This window comes from Podarcis muralis, chromosome 8, assembly GCF_964188315.1.
Source record: "Podarcis muralis chromosome 8, rPodMur119.hap1.1, whole genome shotgun sequence".
NCBI lineage: Eukaryota > Metazoa > Chordata > Lepidosauria > Squamata > Lacertidae > Podarcis > Podarcis muralis.
The window spans coordinates 29,881,559-29,897,830 of record NC_135662.1 but is presented as its reverse complement, the minus strand read 5'-3'; the positions used below and the strand labels follow the sequence as shown (position 1 = coordinate 29,897,830).

The window sequence follows — 16,272 nt, the reverse complement described above, 5'->3', positions numbered from 1 at the left end:
GGACCCGGCTGCAGCAGCAGCAGCCGAGGCGGCACTCCTTCCGGCTCTCCCTCCCCCGCGCTGGCTTAGCAACCCCGTCGCAACCTCTCGGGTCGCTGGAGTGTGTCAACTCCGGTTTCGAAGGCTGCGCAGGTCGCAACACGCCCGGGAGAGAAGCGCTTCGGTAGGCGGCGAGTGACGCAACGGCCGCGCGCGCGTGTCAACAGAGCAACCCTGACTCGCAGCAGCACGTGCATGACCTTTATAATTAAATTCCCCGTTTCACAATAAGCGCAATAAAGGCACTCGGGGCGGTGCATTTGCAAAAAGTAATTATGCCGGGGCCTGGCACCGGAGCTCGCTGAGCAGCCCAGGCGTCGTAGCCCACGGGCAGCGTTTCCAAAACACTGCGCGCGTTCACACCCTCCCACACAGCGCCGGCGGAGCGGCTTTCAGAGGCGGGCGCCGGGTTCAAGGGCGCAGCGAGGCTCCCCCACTGGGTGCTGCTGGACGGGAGAAGCCACGCCGTTGCGTGTGCTCTGGGGGAAGGAGATTAGCAGAGCCTGTTATGCACTCTGTGTGTGTGCGTGCGTGGCGCCTTGTTGTGTGAGCGCTTCTGAGGGGGGAGCGTCGTTTTCGCTTATCGCCCAGGGCGGGATGCCGAGATGGCTCTCCAGCGAGCCGTAACCGAGGAAGGTTTCGGTGTCCTCAGGGCGGGGTGTGTGGGGAGGGAGGGAAGGGGAATCGGGGCGCGGCGCGGCCCACAGTGCGGTGGGCGAGTCAAGATGTCCACTTCTGGGCGCTGTAGGGCGATGATGTCAAAGGGGTGGGAGTTTCGCCTCAGGAGGGTGGAGGGCCCTCCCTCAGCGAAGGGGCGGGCACAGCCGCGCCGTGTCTTTGGGGACGGAAAGGTGTTTTGTGTGGAAGGGAGTGGGGGGGGGCGCTTTGACGACGACGACGACGACGAGCGGGGGACGCCGCGCACGGAAAGTCCTGCCAACTCGTGGCGAGGCGGGGCGGGCGCGCATGACGCGAGCGCGCACTAAAACCTGACACTCGCCAGCTGTTCGGGCTCCTCCTCGCCCCCCTCCCTGCCCCCCTTCCTTCTCCCTCTTTCTCCTCCCCTCCCCCGCGGCGTCGGCGGCTGCTGCTGCCGCCGCCGCCGCCCCAGTGCATTGTGGGCGCAGTCCGTTGTTCATTTGCCATTCGACCTGGGCCGGGGCCTGCTGGGGCGGAAGGGCTGCTGCTGCTGCTGCTGGGGCTGGCGGAGTCGGATCCATTGTGGGGAGAGCGAGCGCTTGAGGAGAAGGAGGCGGCGGCGGCGGCCACACGGGCTAGAGAGCGCCGGGATAAGATTTCAGCCTCCCCCCCCCTCGCCCTTATTCCTTTTTTTTAATTACTCGGGAAGGCTGACTGGAACCTAACCGCGAAGGCTCGCTGCCTCCGTCGTCTTTACCCGTCACCGCGGTCGGTTAGGAGGGGAGGGGGGGCGGGCGACAGTTGGGCGCGCGGCGGGAAGAGAGAGGGAGGGGGCGCGAGGGCGGTGGGGAGGCAGGCGGGCGGGGGGCGCGCGCGCGCTCGCCCGCCATGTTCGCCGAGATGAACCGCAGGACCTTGGCGTTCCGGGGGGGCGGCCTGGTCAGCGCGGCCGCCGCCGCCGCCGCTGTTGCGGGAGGCGGCGTCCCGACGGCGAACGGGGGCGGCGGCGCGAGCGAGGCCTGGGTCCGCCAGGAGGCCGAGCAGCTGAACGGCCAGGGGGTGGAGGAGGAAGTGGAGCTGGAGACGGTGGAGTTCGATGTGCCTGAGCTGGAGGCCACGGACGCCGCCGGGAAGGACCTCCTGCTCTTGCCCACCACTCCTCCGAACTCGGTGGGCGCCGACGCGCCGGTCGCTGCCGCCCCGGTGGGCCCCATGTTCGCCGAGAGGAACCGCCGGACCTTGGCCTTCCGCGGCGGGGGCTCGGCGTCGGCGAACAATGGCTGCGAGGGGGCGGCCTGGCCGCGGCGGCCGTTGAACGGGCGGGGGGCCGGCGGCGGCGAGGAGGAGGACCTGGAGCTCGTGGGCGTGCTGGAGGGGAAAGACCTGGTGCAGGACGGGGGGTCGCTGAGCGACAGCAGCGAGGACGAGGAGGACGGCGAGGGGGGCAGCCTGGGCGATGGCAGCGGCGCCGAGGGCGGCAGCTGCAGCAGCAGCAGGCGGTCCGGGGGAGACGAGGCGGAGGTCAGCAGCGTGGGCGCGGGGGAGGGGGAAAGCATCCAGCACTTCCCGCTGGCGGCCCGGCCCAAGTCCCTCCTGCAGAAGCTGCACGTCTCCTTCCAGAGCGCCTGGCTCAAGGAGTTCCCGTGGCTGCAGTACTGCCAGCAGACCGGACTCGTGTCCTGTGCCTGGTGCGCCGCCTCCGCCTCCACGAACACCTCCGCGGACGGCGGCAGCAACGGCGGCGGAGGGCACGACGAGCTCTGCAAGGGCACTCGCAACTACAAGCGCGCCCTGCTTCTCAGGCACCACATCTCCACCGAGCACCGCCTCAACGAGCCTGTCACTGCTGAGCAGGTCAGTTGAATCAGGGAGGGGGGAGCAGTGTTTTCGACGGGGGGGGGGCGGCGGCTGGTGTGGGGGTCAGGGCTGGGGGGGCATCTCTCTCCTTTGGGGAGTCTCGTGCGAGCCAGCGTGCCCACGTGTGCGAGCTGCTTTAAATGGATTCTCCTCTCCCCTATAGCCTGGGTTTGAGGGCACATTGTACTCTGTTCACCTTCTGTCTCCAGTAAGCAGATTATTCTGCCTTCTGTTTTCAAGCTGACTTGTCTGTTAGTTTTGTTTAGAAGCTTTACCGACTGCCACATAACCTTTTAACATTGTGAGCTGCCATAATGTTTACCTTGTATAATAGCTTCCTGTATGGTAATTACTTGTTTCTCCAATCTATTTCTCCAATGTAAAAGATGGGGAAGACACAAGTAAGGTTCTCCTGGCAGGCAGTAACCTCTGCAGTTGATCCCTGTGCAAATGTAAAGTGCACATTTGTCTTTGTACATATATGATGCATATATGATGCTTTAACACAGAGCGCCCTATGCTTCAAAAACACAAATAACCACAGTTGGAAAAATCTGTAAATGATACTGAAATTTATTGATTGCATTATATCCCACCTTTTTCTCCAAGGAGTACATTGTTCTTTCTGTCCTCATTTAATCCCCACAACAACCCTGTGAAGTAGGTTAGTCTGAGAGGCAGTGACTGGCTCATGGTCACTTAGTGAGCTTCATGACAGAGTGGGGATTTGAACCCTGGTCCCCCAGATCCTAGTGTAACACTGACCACTACACCACACTAGGTCTAATTGTCTGAAATGAAACTTTGAAGAGTTCTTAGAGTTTTGTGAAAGGTGTAATTCACCCCCACACAAAGACAGCAGATAGTTTATAAATAGTACTGAAGGATGCTTTGAGTGGCTTTCATTATCTTCAGTGCAATGGTTACGTGTAGAATATTAATGAAACCAAGTGAGTTGCGTAGAAGCTTTTGTGCAGGTTTGCAATATTACATTAGTTGTTTAGCCTACTCCAATAGGAATATTCTGTATTCCTAGATACTATCAAACTTTAGAAATTCCCTCAGCTTTCCGGATGTAAAACTGATACTGAAATTAGTTGCACATGACACTTTTGCATCTGCAAACCTGGATATAGATGATTAAGTATCTACATAGTATGTTTGGTTCTACATTTTTTAAAATAGTGGTGAAGTAGAATTTTTTACATTTCTAGGAATTCAGAATAGCATTTCTAGCTTCATAAAAATAATTTAAGATTGGTTAGGAGAATCAGCTAAGGGATATGTGAATGAAACAGATGCCCATGTACATCTGAATCATGCGGTCATCTGATAGTTGTGCACATTCAAAGACCCGTTATTAGACGGGACTGGAGCTAGCTTATGGCTAGTGATTTGGCCTAAGGCAAGGGTAGGAGCCCCGGGGCTTCCAGATTTTGTTGCTCCCAGTCAGTATGACTAGTAGAATGGAAGTTCAACAGCCCAGCAATCAATGTCCGAGGGCCACAGGTCTTCCATTCCTGGCATAAGACAGCACAAGGATCTTCATAACTGAGAAACTGAAATTGGCCATGTGGAAGACAGTGTTCAAAGTTATGGCAGTTCCCCTAAAACTTGCATGCATATTACAGAATATATGTAACCACAACACAGTCTTTTCCCACCATTCCATGTCTTGGTGTGAGTGTGCCTCTTACCTCATTTGAGTTAGTAGGGCAGTACTAGAGAGGCTGGAATGGGTATAGGGCCTGTGCATAGGCAGGCTCCAAAACATTCTCATCTGGGGGCCCCATAAATAGACTTTCACCCTAAGCATGGTAGGCCAGCACCTCCCCCCCCAAAAAAAAATCACTGGTATGTTCTTGCCTCCTTGCCAGAACCAGTGAGTGCTGGACAGATGAGCTGCACCTGACCTTTATCAACACACTCTTGCCTCTTCTCTTCTGGACCAATTGCAATTGAAGAGGGAGCTGGGGAATGGGCAGCACATTACCTGTTGTTGACAGGTGCTGGGAATGGAGGTGGTTGTTGTGTCTCCCCCCCCCCTCCCCAATTGGTGGAGAGATGGGAGGGAGAAATAGAGGAAGCAATACTGGCAGTTCTTTTACAACTCCAGTCTCAGGATTAGGGCAGGGAAATCTCTGTACAGGTGCCTAGGAGGTAATTTATGAAGCAGAATGTAGACACCTCTGCTTTCCTGAGCTTGGAGCTGGTAATAAGGATTGTTTTCACTGCATTTGTGCTTTGTTTTTGAAGATGCTTGCCTCAGAACAGTAAAATATTTGGTACTTAAGGGGCAAGGTCATATTAATGATGATTGGCTTTGAAGGCCAGCTTAAATTTGTGACCTTCTCTATTGACTTCTGTCTTCGTGTGCTACATGTTCCTACTGCTTTTAGCATGGATAGTCACTTAGGCTTTAAGCACTATTGAATAAATGTCTTTTCAGTTTTATAAACTTCTAGGTTTTCCTGCTTGAAACTTTTGTGCTGGAAAAAGGACAGTATGCCTTTCAAACACCCAGAGCTTGGTTTGGTGCTTTCTATGCACTGTGCATCTTTTCAGTCTTTTAACTATAAAATTCTTCCCTGTGATTAAAGGAAAGAAAATATTCACTGGTGGCTGTATTTGTATCAACTTGCTGAAAAACTGTTTCTCATCTGTAGCAGTACTGATCTTAATGAATAGAGTGTTGGAGACTAGTGAAAGCAATGTGTCCTACAGAGTATGTCCTTAAACATTAGCATTTCAATAGTTAACGTATTCTAATTTCTTTATAACAGCTATTGTATTTCAGCACTGAGATAGTGGTGGGTAACAGCTGTAGTTTCAAGTTTACAGGAGTCTCAGATATGGGAAGTCATTGTTCTGATTCCTTCTAAATGACTTGGAATACATTTTGCTTGGGAGATATTTTCCATAAGTCTTATATCTCTTTCTTTCTATTTGAACTTTAGTGGTTATATTTTCCCCTGTAGGTAGCATATCTGGGAAGCCTAACAAATAATTTTCCCCTCAAAGTAAAACATGAGCAGCTCCAATTAGTGTAGTTGTTGCTTTCCTTATTCCATACTTAATTATGTAAAATGCAGAAGTTTTCCTCAGTTGGGCTGATGGGAGTTGTACTCCAAGGCATTGTGAGGGCAACAGATTGAGAAAGCTGGTTTAGACTCATGCAGTGGAGTATATGGGGTATAATATTTTAAATAGGCACAGGAAGCTGATCTCTCTTCAGTTTAAGGATCCCGAAAATAGATGTAGGGCGTTAGTCTCCAAATCTCTTGGGCTTGTGTCTGAAGATCTGTTTGAAGATTAGGTTGTTAAGCTAATTAAAATCCTCCCGTTTGCACATCTTATATTTCACCTTGCATTTCACAGACATTTGAGGGAGCAGCAGTATAAAATAGCAATCTGAATTTTCTTGTAGAATGTATGGAATCCATTCACTTGTTTCCCTTTGTCAAATGTCTAGGTAAAAACTTTGCCTTGTCTAGAAAAGGTGATGTGTGATTATCACAACAGCACATTACAAAGAAAATTTCATTATGCTTTTTTTAATGATGATTTTCAGTTATGAGAAGTAAGACAAGTAGGATTTCTGTTCTCTTTCCAGTGTAGCACTTGGAAAAGCGCATGGCACACTTCTGCCTGAATATGTAGGCTTTGTGCTCAGCAGGAGCTAAAGTTCTTTAACTTGAAAACTAAATGATCTTCAGCTTCTGTTACTATCATCTTTGCTTCTAAATTTCTAGTGCCTAGGGTTCATGAAGCTGTGTGTTTAGTTAGCTTAGTGTAAAGAACAGACCCAACCCCTTCCCTGTCCATGCATTGTAAACCACTTCAGAAATCAGACATACAGTAACAACAATACTTGTGAAATTGCTTGGGTGAAATCCAATGTTGCATGGATGAACTTTCCCTTCCTCCTCTCTAGCCTGCACACACAGCAGCCCTTCCTGCTCTGGAGAGTCCCCAATTCTGTATCAGTTTTGTGGGGCTGCAGGGGAGAGAAAGGGTAAGTCCTATTGCTGTGGGCAGTATCCAGTGAAGTGGATTTCTGGCTGTGCAGGAAAACCTCCCTCTCCTTCCCTCCATGCATTCTCCAGATCTGTTCTGGAGTATTGGGGGAACTCCCAGAACACATTTGGGTGCACATGGAGAGGAGAAGGAGAGGAAGTTTCATTGCACAGCCAGAAATTCTATGGCTAATGAAACTTTGTTGGATACCACCCTCTGTTTGCAGACTGACAATTAAATGTTGACCTTTGGGTGCACTAAACATAGCTGTGTTTTATCTATTCTATTCTATTCTAGTCATCCATCATTAAATATTTCCTGGCTGGCATACAAAAAACCCCTACAATATATAATATTTAAAAATGTCAGTAATTAATAAAATACAGCAAAAAACCCAACCCCAGTTTTCTAGCCCAAATATGATTGAGTCACAAGGCTTGTTAGTGTCTGGAAAGCAGAGGTGTGGTATATTTATACCCTGTGCATTTCTAATGAAATTGTACACCTATGTTTTAATATTTTCTATTTTTTATGTAGATGTCTTGGCATACATATCTGGAGAGGTGCAGTGGGGTGTAGCTATCCTGTTTAGCTGAAATTCTAGGGCTCCAGTCTTGTAATTTGTCTCTTGGAAGTAAGCACCATTGAACTTACTGGGACTTGCCTCCAAGACATGTATAGGATTGTGATGTAAGTAACTGTATCACATATTAAAAAGTTAAAATGTAAACTGTAGTGGTCAACAGTGTGGTATAACTGCTAACTTCATAAATAAAAAATAGATTTTAAAAAAATTAAAAATGTGGAAATCACAGCTGAAGACCAGCACTGACATGAAATTATTTATATTGTTTCTATATAATTGGGTGTGAAGAAAATATTTCAAAATCTGCCATAGTTTTAAGTGTCAGCTCTTTGCTGGGAAAGAAAATAATCCCATCAGCCTTGTTGACTGTTTATCTTTTTCTTTTTAAAACGTATGTTGACTTGAGGATTCTGAATGAAAAGGAGCATTTTGTCTTGGAGGGAAAGACTGGTAGAATAGGTTGCAACTTTTTATAGAAAAATATTAAGTACAATCAGAGTTAGAAATCCGCCAGGTGCATTTTGTGACTGGAGCAGGTCTAACTGACCACATGGAGATCTCTGGACGCCAGGTTGGCAACTGACATCTCCATCTGGCTGGCCTCTCCAGCTTTCTTAAGCAGGTAAACAGAAGAGCTTATTTATTGTATTTATATCCCACCTTTTTCTCTAAGGAGTGCATGGTTTAAACCCTCCCCCCAGTTAATCTGTACAACAACCCTGTGAGGTAGGTTAAGAGGCTGTGACTGGCCAGAGGTCACCCAGTGAGCTTCATGACTTGAGTGGGGATTTGAATTCTAAGCTTCCATGTCTTATTCCAACACTTTAACCACTACACCCCCCTGGCTTTCTAGGGTACTACTGCTATGGGGCAGCTATATAAATTAAACAAAATGTCACTTAGAGAAGGATCTGAAATACTTTTTTTGAAGCTTGAATTTCTTTTATTCTGAATTGTTTAATTTGATGTTTTAATGTGCTGTAAACTTTGAAATTTTTGCTTTAAAATATAAAGTGGTATAGAAATGAAAGCAATAATAATAATAATAATAATAATAATAATAATAATAATAATAAATTTCATTGCATGAAAAAATGGTACTTAGACATTCCATTGTGGCAACTGTAACCTAATTTAAGGTGCCATTTGAGTTTCTAACCTCTGAGTTTCTTACAGATTTGCACCTTGCCTTTCAATTGATTAAATTGCATAAGAAAAGAACAAATGTAGGTCAACCTGCAGAAGAAATATAGGTCTTCCAAAGACCATAGGATTAAGCAGTAAATGGTAGCTCAGTGGTTTTAGTTCACTGTTGATTTTGTCTGCATGTTAACCTAGTACCACCGCATTGCCAACATGGGGGCCCAGGCACAGCCCTTCAATGGCTGAGCTCGTTTCTCTCTGGTCGGGGACAGAGGGTGGCGCTTGTGGGGGGAAACTCGTCACGCCACTCCTTGGGATGTGGAGTGCCGCAGGGTGCGATACTCTCCCCGATGCTTTTCAACATCTTTATGTGCCCCCTCGCCCAGCTTGTTCGGAGTTTCGGTTTGGGTTGCCATCACTATGCTGATGACACCCAACTCTACCTGTTGATGGACGGCCATCCTGACTCGGTCCCAGACACACTGATCAGATGTTTGGAAGCTGTGGTTGGATGGTTACGTGGGAGCCGGTTGAACTTAAATCCTTCGAAGACAGTGGTCCTTTGGCTGGGTCAGGACTATATGGGATTGGGGGGCCAACTCCCATCTCTTGCGGGGGCACAATTAGTGCCAGGGCCCTGTTTAGAGTTTGGGTGTAATCTTCAACACCTCCTTTTCTATGGAGGCACAGGTTGCAGCTATAACAAAGGCGGCATTTTTTCATCTCCACCAAGCTAAGCAGTTGGCTCCTTACCTCTCTCACCCTGACATAGCCACTGTGATCCACGTGACGGTCAGCTCCAGGCTTGATTATTGTAACTCACTCTACGTGGGGCTGCCCTTGAGACAGACCCAGAAACTCCAGCGGGTGCAGAATGCCGCGGTGAGACTCCTTATGGGGTCCTCGCCCCGGAATCACATTCACCTGGTGCTATACCAGCTGCACTGGCTCCCAGTGGAGTACAGGATCAGGTTTAAGGTGCTGGTTTTAACCTTTAAAGCCCTATACGGCCTAGGACCATCATACCTACGGGACCGCCTCTCCTGGTACAGTCACACCTCAGGTTGCGAACGTGATCCGTGCGGGAGGCACGTTCACAACCTGCAGCGCCACATCTGCGTACACGTGTGATGTGATTTGGCGCTTCTGCGCATGTGTGTGATGTCATTTTTGCGCTTATGCGCATGCACAAGCACTGAAATCCGGAAGTAACCCGTTCTGGTACTTCCGGGTTCAGCGCGGTCCACAATCTGCAGCATTCGTAACCCGCGGTATGACTGTATGTCCCATGGAGGACCTTGCGCTCTTCAAATAAAAGCATCTTGGAGATCCTGGGCCACAGGGAGGTTAGGCTGGTCTCGACCAGAGCCAGGGCTTTTTTGGCCATGGCCCCAATCTGGTGGAACATTCTGTCACAAGAGACTAGGGCCCTGTAGGACTTGACATCTTTCCGCAGGGCCTGCAATATAGAGCTGTTCCGCCAGGCCTTTGACCAAGGCACAGTCTAACCCCCTCTCTCCTTCTGTAATCCTCATAGAACCTTAACCCAATGGTTGCCATTAATTTGATTCTTAATTGATTTTAGAATGTATGTTAATTGACTGTGTGATTTTATGTACACTGTGCTATTTTTACTTGTTGTTAGCCGCTCTGAGCCCAGCTTTGGCTGGGGAGGGTGGGATACAAATAAAAAATGTAGTATTATTATTATTATTATTATTATTATTATTATTATTATTACTTACTGCTTGCTAGATTCTTACAAAGAATTCTGGTATTGGGCAGTTTTGTGGTAACTGATCCAAGTTCAGACATGAGTTGACAGTTTGGGATGCCCTGAGTGGTCTTCTTGTTACTCACCATTAGGCTTGCCTGCATCTTCACTAGTTAGCATTCATTATAGTTCAGCATTAGAGCTGCGATGGCATAGTGATAGTTACAGGTAATCATAGCTTGTTGTAATACAGAGATTGAGCCAGTTTCTAATCCTATTTGGCAGTTGGGCAGGGTTCTGAGCCACTCTTACCACAAGGTATAGTACGTCCCTTTCCATTGTGCAATCAAGATTTGCTACTGCTCTTGTTGCACCCCACAAATTGGTAATTGGTAACTAAATTTCTAGAAAATCCCTTTGGCACATGAGTTTTTAAAGAAGAATTGTTTAGCATGATACTTCTTTACAAAGTATCACTTATTACAAAGTATCATAGAATTGTAGAGTTGGAGGATCATTGAGTCCAACCCCCTGCAATGCAGGAATATGCAACTGTCCCATATGGGGATAGTTCTTACATTAATAGTAACTTTTTTCAGGTGCTATATTGACACTGACATCAGGTCTTTCTTGTATTTTTGTCGCATGTTCTCCAATATGTATACTGAGATTTTTAAAAAAGAAATAATGTAATCATAAAGACTTAACTTGAATGATAATAGCAAATGAATAATAAAACCACTAAATATCTATTGCTCAAGCATGGGGCACTTTGGGAACAAGCCAAAGTCAGGTTTTGGTTGCTGAATCCTGAATTAATTGTGCTCCAATTAACAAATGCATTGCTTACATTGTCATACGTTTTCAGCTATATCCTATTACCAGCTGTATCAAGTTATTAGATGATACAGCAGTTACTGTAACTGGGTTCACATCCCAGCCTCTGGCTTTATACCCATATATCAACATGGTTTTGTGTTGCTAGAGCAACCACCAACTTCTGGTGTGTAGAGCTGCTGCACAGGACAGATTAGGCTGAAAGTGTGTGTGACAAAGGTAAAATTGATGTAGCATTTTGCAGCAACTAACAGTTGCCTTCAGGTGAGTATCAAAGGCGTATGTGTGTGCTACTGTTACTCTCCCCCCCCCCCCCCGCCCCGGTCTTCTTTCTGCATAGGATACAAAGAGTTCTAGTCCCATTGCATTTGAGGGAGTGTTAGTTGATACCCATAATTGTGTTAACTGAGATTATTGGTTTGGTAGGCAAAGACAGTGGAATCATCTATACTTTTTCTGGGTGTGTAACTTGTGCAAGGAAGAAAGGCACCACTGACTATTAATTTGTGGGGTGGAGGATGAGGGTGTTTTGGCTGAGGGTGAGAGGAACTCCTCTTGTGAGGGGGCTCTGCTGTGTCAGTAAACTCTGAAACAGGTGCACCTTCAACTTTGGACCCACGGGATCAAAAGCTCCATGGATCACTTCAAGGGCTTCATCCTTGGTTACTCTAGCCTGGAGCTAGTATAGCAAAAATTAATTTAAAAACAGCAGTACATGCGCACCCTGGCCGATGTGGGTCAGCAGGGCTTTGGATGTGCCAGTGGAACTGCTGCTCCACTCCTTCCTGGCTCCTTATTATAACTGCTTTGTTAATCAAGATATAAAATTGTCCTATTTATATTTATATAAATATTTCCTCTTCAATTTGTTAGATAGGACTAAGGTGGCAGGCTAGCTAAAAACTCAGCCCATAAATTTTGAAGGAAAGCTTGTGAAAAACCTTGGGTGCAGAGAGAACAGGGAATATATACTACTTCACTGTGCTAGCTAGGAATGGAGAGAATAGGAGACTGGAAAGAGATAGGAAAAAATGCTATTGATTTAGAACACCTGGGAATATTGCACTCCCCTTTTAGTAGTTCTGTTAGCTAGCATATGTGAGAATTGCCTTGTTAGTGCAAGTAAATGAAGCTTACGAGAGGCCCATTTTCGGCTCTTCTTGGTGTTCCTGATTTGAATCCATAGTTCCTGGTTTGGAAGGGAAATATTGTAGGCTGTATCATGAGGAGTAAACAATGGCCAATGGACTTATGCTGGGACTATCTAGAAGTGAAGCAGGGATGAGTAGACACTCCTTGCAGTGTGTGCTTGGCTGAGTTTTATTTCTATAGCAAAGGATTAATCACCTTGTTTTGAAGTCATTGGATGAAAGAACTGAGATAATGCTCATCAAATTTGCAGATGACACCAAACGTGGAGGGGTAGCTAATGGTGTTGAATACAGAATTGGGATTCAATATGACCTTAGCAGAGTGAATGGAGAACTGGGCCCAAACCAACAATGTGAATTTCAGTAGGGACAAAAGTAAGGTTCTGCACTTAGGAAGGCAGAATCAGTAGCACAAATATAAGGTAGGGGGAGACTTGGCTTACTAGCAGTACATGAGAAAAGGATCTAGGTGTCTTGTGGACCACAAGCTTAACATGAGTCAACAGTGTGATGCAGCAGCAAAAAAAGCTAATGCTGTTCTAGGCTGCATCAACAGAAGTATAGAGTCCAGATCAAGGCAAGTACTAGTCCCTCTTTATTCTGCCTGGGTCACACCACACCTGGAATACCGTGTCCAGTTCTGGGCACCACAATTTAAGAAGGATGTTGACAAACTAGAATGTGCAGAGGAGGGCAGTCAAGATGATCAAGGGTTCTGGAAACCAAGTCTTCTGAGGAGCTGTTAAAGGAGTTGAGTATGTTTAGCCTGGAAAAGGGGAGACTGAGAGGAGATATGATAGCCATCTTCAAATATCTAAAGAGCTGTCACATGGTGGAAGATGGAGCAAGCTTTTTTTCTCCTGCTCTGGAGGGTAGAACTCAAACCAATGGCTTCAAGTTACAAGAAAGGAGATTCCAACTAAACACCAGGAAGAACATTCTGACAGTAAGAGCTGGTGGACTCCCCTTGAGAGGTTGTGGACTCCCCTTCCTTGGAGGCTTTTAAGCAGAGCTTGGATGGCCATCTGTCATGGATGCTTTAGTTGAGATTCCTGCATTGCAGGGGGTTGGACTAGATGACCCTTGGTGGTCCCTTCCAACTCATGATTCTAAGTGCAGTTGCATTCTTCAGTGAGGGAACAGTGCCTGTTTCTCCTAAGCAGCTGGAAACAGCATGAGGTTGTATCCTTAATATAGCTTATCTGCTTGTTATCAAAAAGGCATTTCTAATCCAGCTGGTAGTAAAGTTTATCATAGAGTCAAGAAATAATGAGTTGAAATAGTTGAGAATCCTTGATTTGTGTTGGCTGCATGATACCACTTTTTAAGTGTATGTTTTGTTAAACTGAACGATGGGGCGGCTGTGTGCTGAGCACTAAACAAAATACTTATTTAATTGGGAAGTTAGAAATTTAAAAAAAAAAGCCTTATTCATTTGGAACTTAAAACGAAAAAGTCAGTACTTAGATGCTAACTTCTTAATTTCTCCATTCTCAATTACAGGAATCTGAAGTAACATCGGAATTGGCTAATGAGAGAGACTGTGATTACAACATTAGGCCAAATGAGAACTCTTACTGCTATCAACTATTACAAGAACTAAACGAGCAGAGAAAAAAGGGCATTCTTTGTGATGTTCATATTGTAGTGAGTGGAAAGGTCTTCAGGGCTCACAAAAACATCCTGGTTGCAGGCAGCCGTTTCTTCAAGACTCTATATTGCTTTACAAACAAAGAAAGCCGTAACCAAACCACTGTTACCTACTTAGATGTTGTTGCTGTTCAAGGCTTCTCTGTCATCTTGGACTTTCTATATTCTGGCAACCTTGTGCTTACAAGCCAGAATGCAATTGAAGTAATGTCAGTGGCCAGCTACCTTCAAATGACAGAGGTTGTCCAATCCTGTCGCAATTTTATCAAAGATGCCTTAAATATAAGTATAAAATCAGAAGCCCCAGAAGCTGTCGTTGTGGATTACAATAGAAGGTCTGTTAGCAGGGATGGATTGTCTTCAAGGGATCAGAAAGTTGCTAGTTTTTGGGCCACACGAAATCTTACTAACTTGGCAAGCAGCATAAAAACTGAAAATGATGGCTACTGCATAGATGAGAGCCAATCTGAAAATTACCAAATGCATGATTGGGTCCAGGACAGCTCACCTGAAACGGCTGAAAATGAATCTCAAGGTGAGGGAAAGGTGTTTGTATGGAATGATATGAGCTCACAGGGACAATCGCTTCAAGAACCTGGAAAAGCAAGAAGGAAAAACCAAACTGCTAAAAGGTTTGTTTACAATATACCACCCAATAATGAAGAAACATTAGAAGAATGTGCAGCTACTCAATCATCGGTCCAATATCCAGAAGAAGACTTGCAGTTTATCAAAGAAGAAGCAGGTAAATACTAGTAGCATAGTTATCCTAAGCACCATGGTTTGTTATATTCATTGACTTGTCGTAAATCTGTTTAGAACAATCTCTCACATGGAGTAAAATGTGCTGTCTGGGTGTAAACTTGTTCCTCTATAACACACTTTTCCAATGTAGGCTAGTTTAATTTTAAAATTAGATTTACTTTATTGTAGCAACCTGTTTGTTCTGTGTCTTGGAAGTGATACATTTAAGGTAGGGGTGCCAAGGACTCTTAAATAATGCTTCCTTTGCTGTGCTGTTCTGAGACACTCGAGCCTTTTATAAGTAAAAGCGGGAATGGCAGTTGGTTTTATAATTTGATTTAAAATGGGCCAACCCTTAAAGGGAGATGGTGGGGCAATCTGACTTTTCAGTGCCACAAAAGGTGTAGATTTTGTTTGCTTCTGAAAGGCTGCTTCCTTTCATAGTTGCCCGCTGCTTCAGCGTTCTTAAGTCACATAGGTAATTATTTTATATTGGTTATTAAATTTGTTTTTCCAAGATCACATATTTAAGGAGAAATTACTGGATAGGCATCTTAACACCATTTCTGTGTTTTAAATTATAATAATGCTGAAGATTTTGACTTAATGACATGACCAAGATTGTGGATGCAGCAATTTTAAATGTTCTAGCTTTCCAGTCCTATTGTGTTTGCACTTTGTTCTGAATAGGCTACTATTTCATTATATGGGTTCCTGGCATTATAGCTCCTGACAGGGTTCACATTACCACCAAAGACCTTTTTATCTGCTGGGGTGTGGCAGGCTTTTTCTTAAATATGTATTTTTCATTTTTTCGCCAATTAGAACCAGTTTCTAAGAAGTAACTTTTGGCTCATGTTAGCATGTTCATTGATTTGGTGTATATTTCTGCATTAGACCAGTTACTTTCATGTCCTGCAGAAGATGGAAGAGTCTGAAACACTCAGGAGTACATTGTTTTATATAACAATTATCAGGAAGCATTTGGAGCAGTGGAGTAGAAAAATCTGTAGAAAAGTTTCCAGTATCTTTTTCTCATGGAAAAAGTTCTGTGTTATAAATTCATTAGTAACATTGATTGTCTGTCAGTTGCAAGTCCAGTACAGTGGTACCTTGGTTCTCGAACTTAATCCATTCTGGGAGTCCATTCGATTCCCAAAACTGTTCGAAAACAAAGCCACGGCTTCCAATTGGCTGCAGGAGATTCCTGCACTCAAGTGGAAGCCACGTCTGACATTTGGTTTCTGAAAAACATTCGCAAACCAGAACACTTACAGGTTTATGGCATTGGGAGCCAAGCTTTTCGAGTACCAAGGTACCGCTGTATTGGGCAAGCTCCCCAGCTCAACATTAAACATGCTTTGTTGTTGTTTAGTCGTTTAGTCGTGTCCGACTCTTCGTGACCCCATGGACCAGAGCACGCCAGGCACTCCTGTCTTCCACTGCCTCCCGCAGTTTGGTCAGACTCATGTTTGTAGCTTCGAGAACACTGTCCAACCATCTCGTCCTCTGTTGTCCCCTTCTTCTTGTGCCCTCAATCTTTCCCAACATCAGGGTCTTTTCCAGGGAGTCTTCTCTTCTCATGAGGTGGCCAAAGTATTGGAGCCTCAGCTTCAGGATCTGCCCTTCCGGTGAGCTGAAACATGCTAAATTAGAATAATTCTCTAGGGTCACAGTGGGGAACCTTGGGCCACAGGGACAAATGCAGTCTTCCAGGTCTCTGTATGTAGCTCTTGAGTCTCTGCCCAGCCACACCCCTCATCCACCCTGCTTCTCACCTTCTTTAAGTGTTCTTGGCTAGCTTGCATGAGTCCTTGCACTCTGATAATACTTCTTCCTTGTCTGGATGGAGGATATGTGAGTGTGTTGAAACTGGCCTATTAGCCATCTGATAT

The 16,272-nt window shown here is 45.9% G+C and overlaps 1 protein-coding gene across 1 annotated transcript in view; it reads left to right on the top strand.

The window, feature by feature from the left end:
* The first annotated feature begins 1,536 nt into the window (after positions 1-1,536).
* ZBTB10 (zinc finger and BTB domain containing 10) overlaps positions 1,537-16,272 on the top strand; it is a 29,602-nt gene continuing 14,866 nt past the window's right edge. The window contains exons 1-2 of the mRNA XM_028736627.2: positions 1,537-2,532; positions 13,487-14,378. Of these exons, the coding sequence (XP_028592460.2) occupies positions 1,567-2,532; positions 13,487-14,378 (1,858 nt within the window). The 5' untranslated portion in view covers positions 1,537-1,566. The remainder of the gene's footprint in view (positions 2,533-13,486; positions 14,379-16,272) is intronic.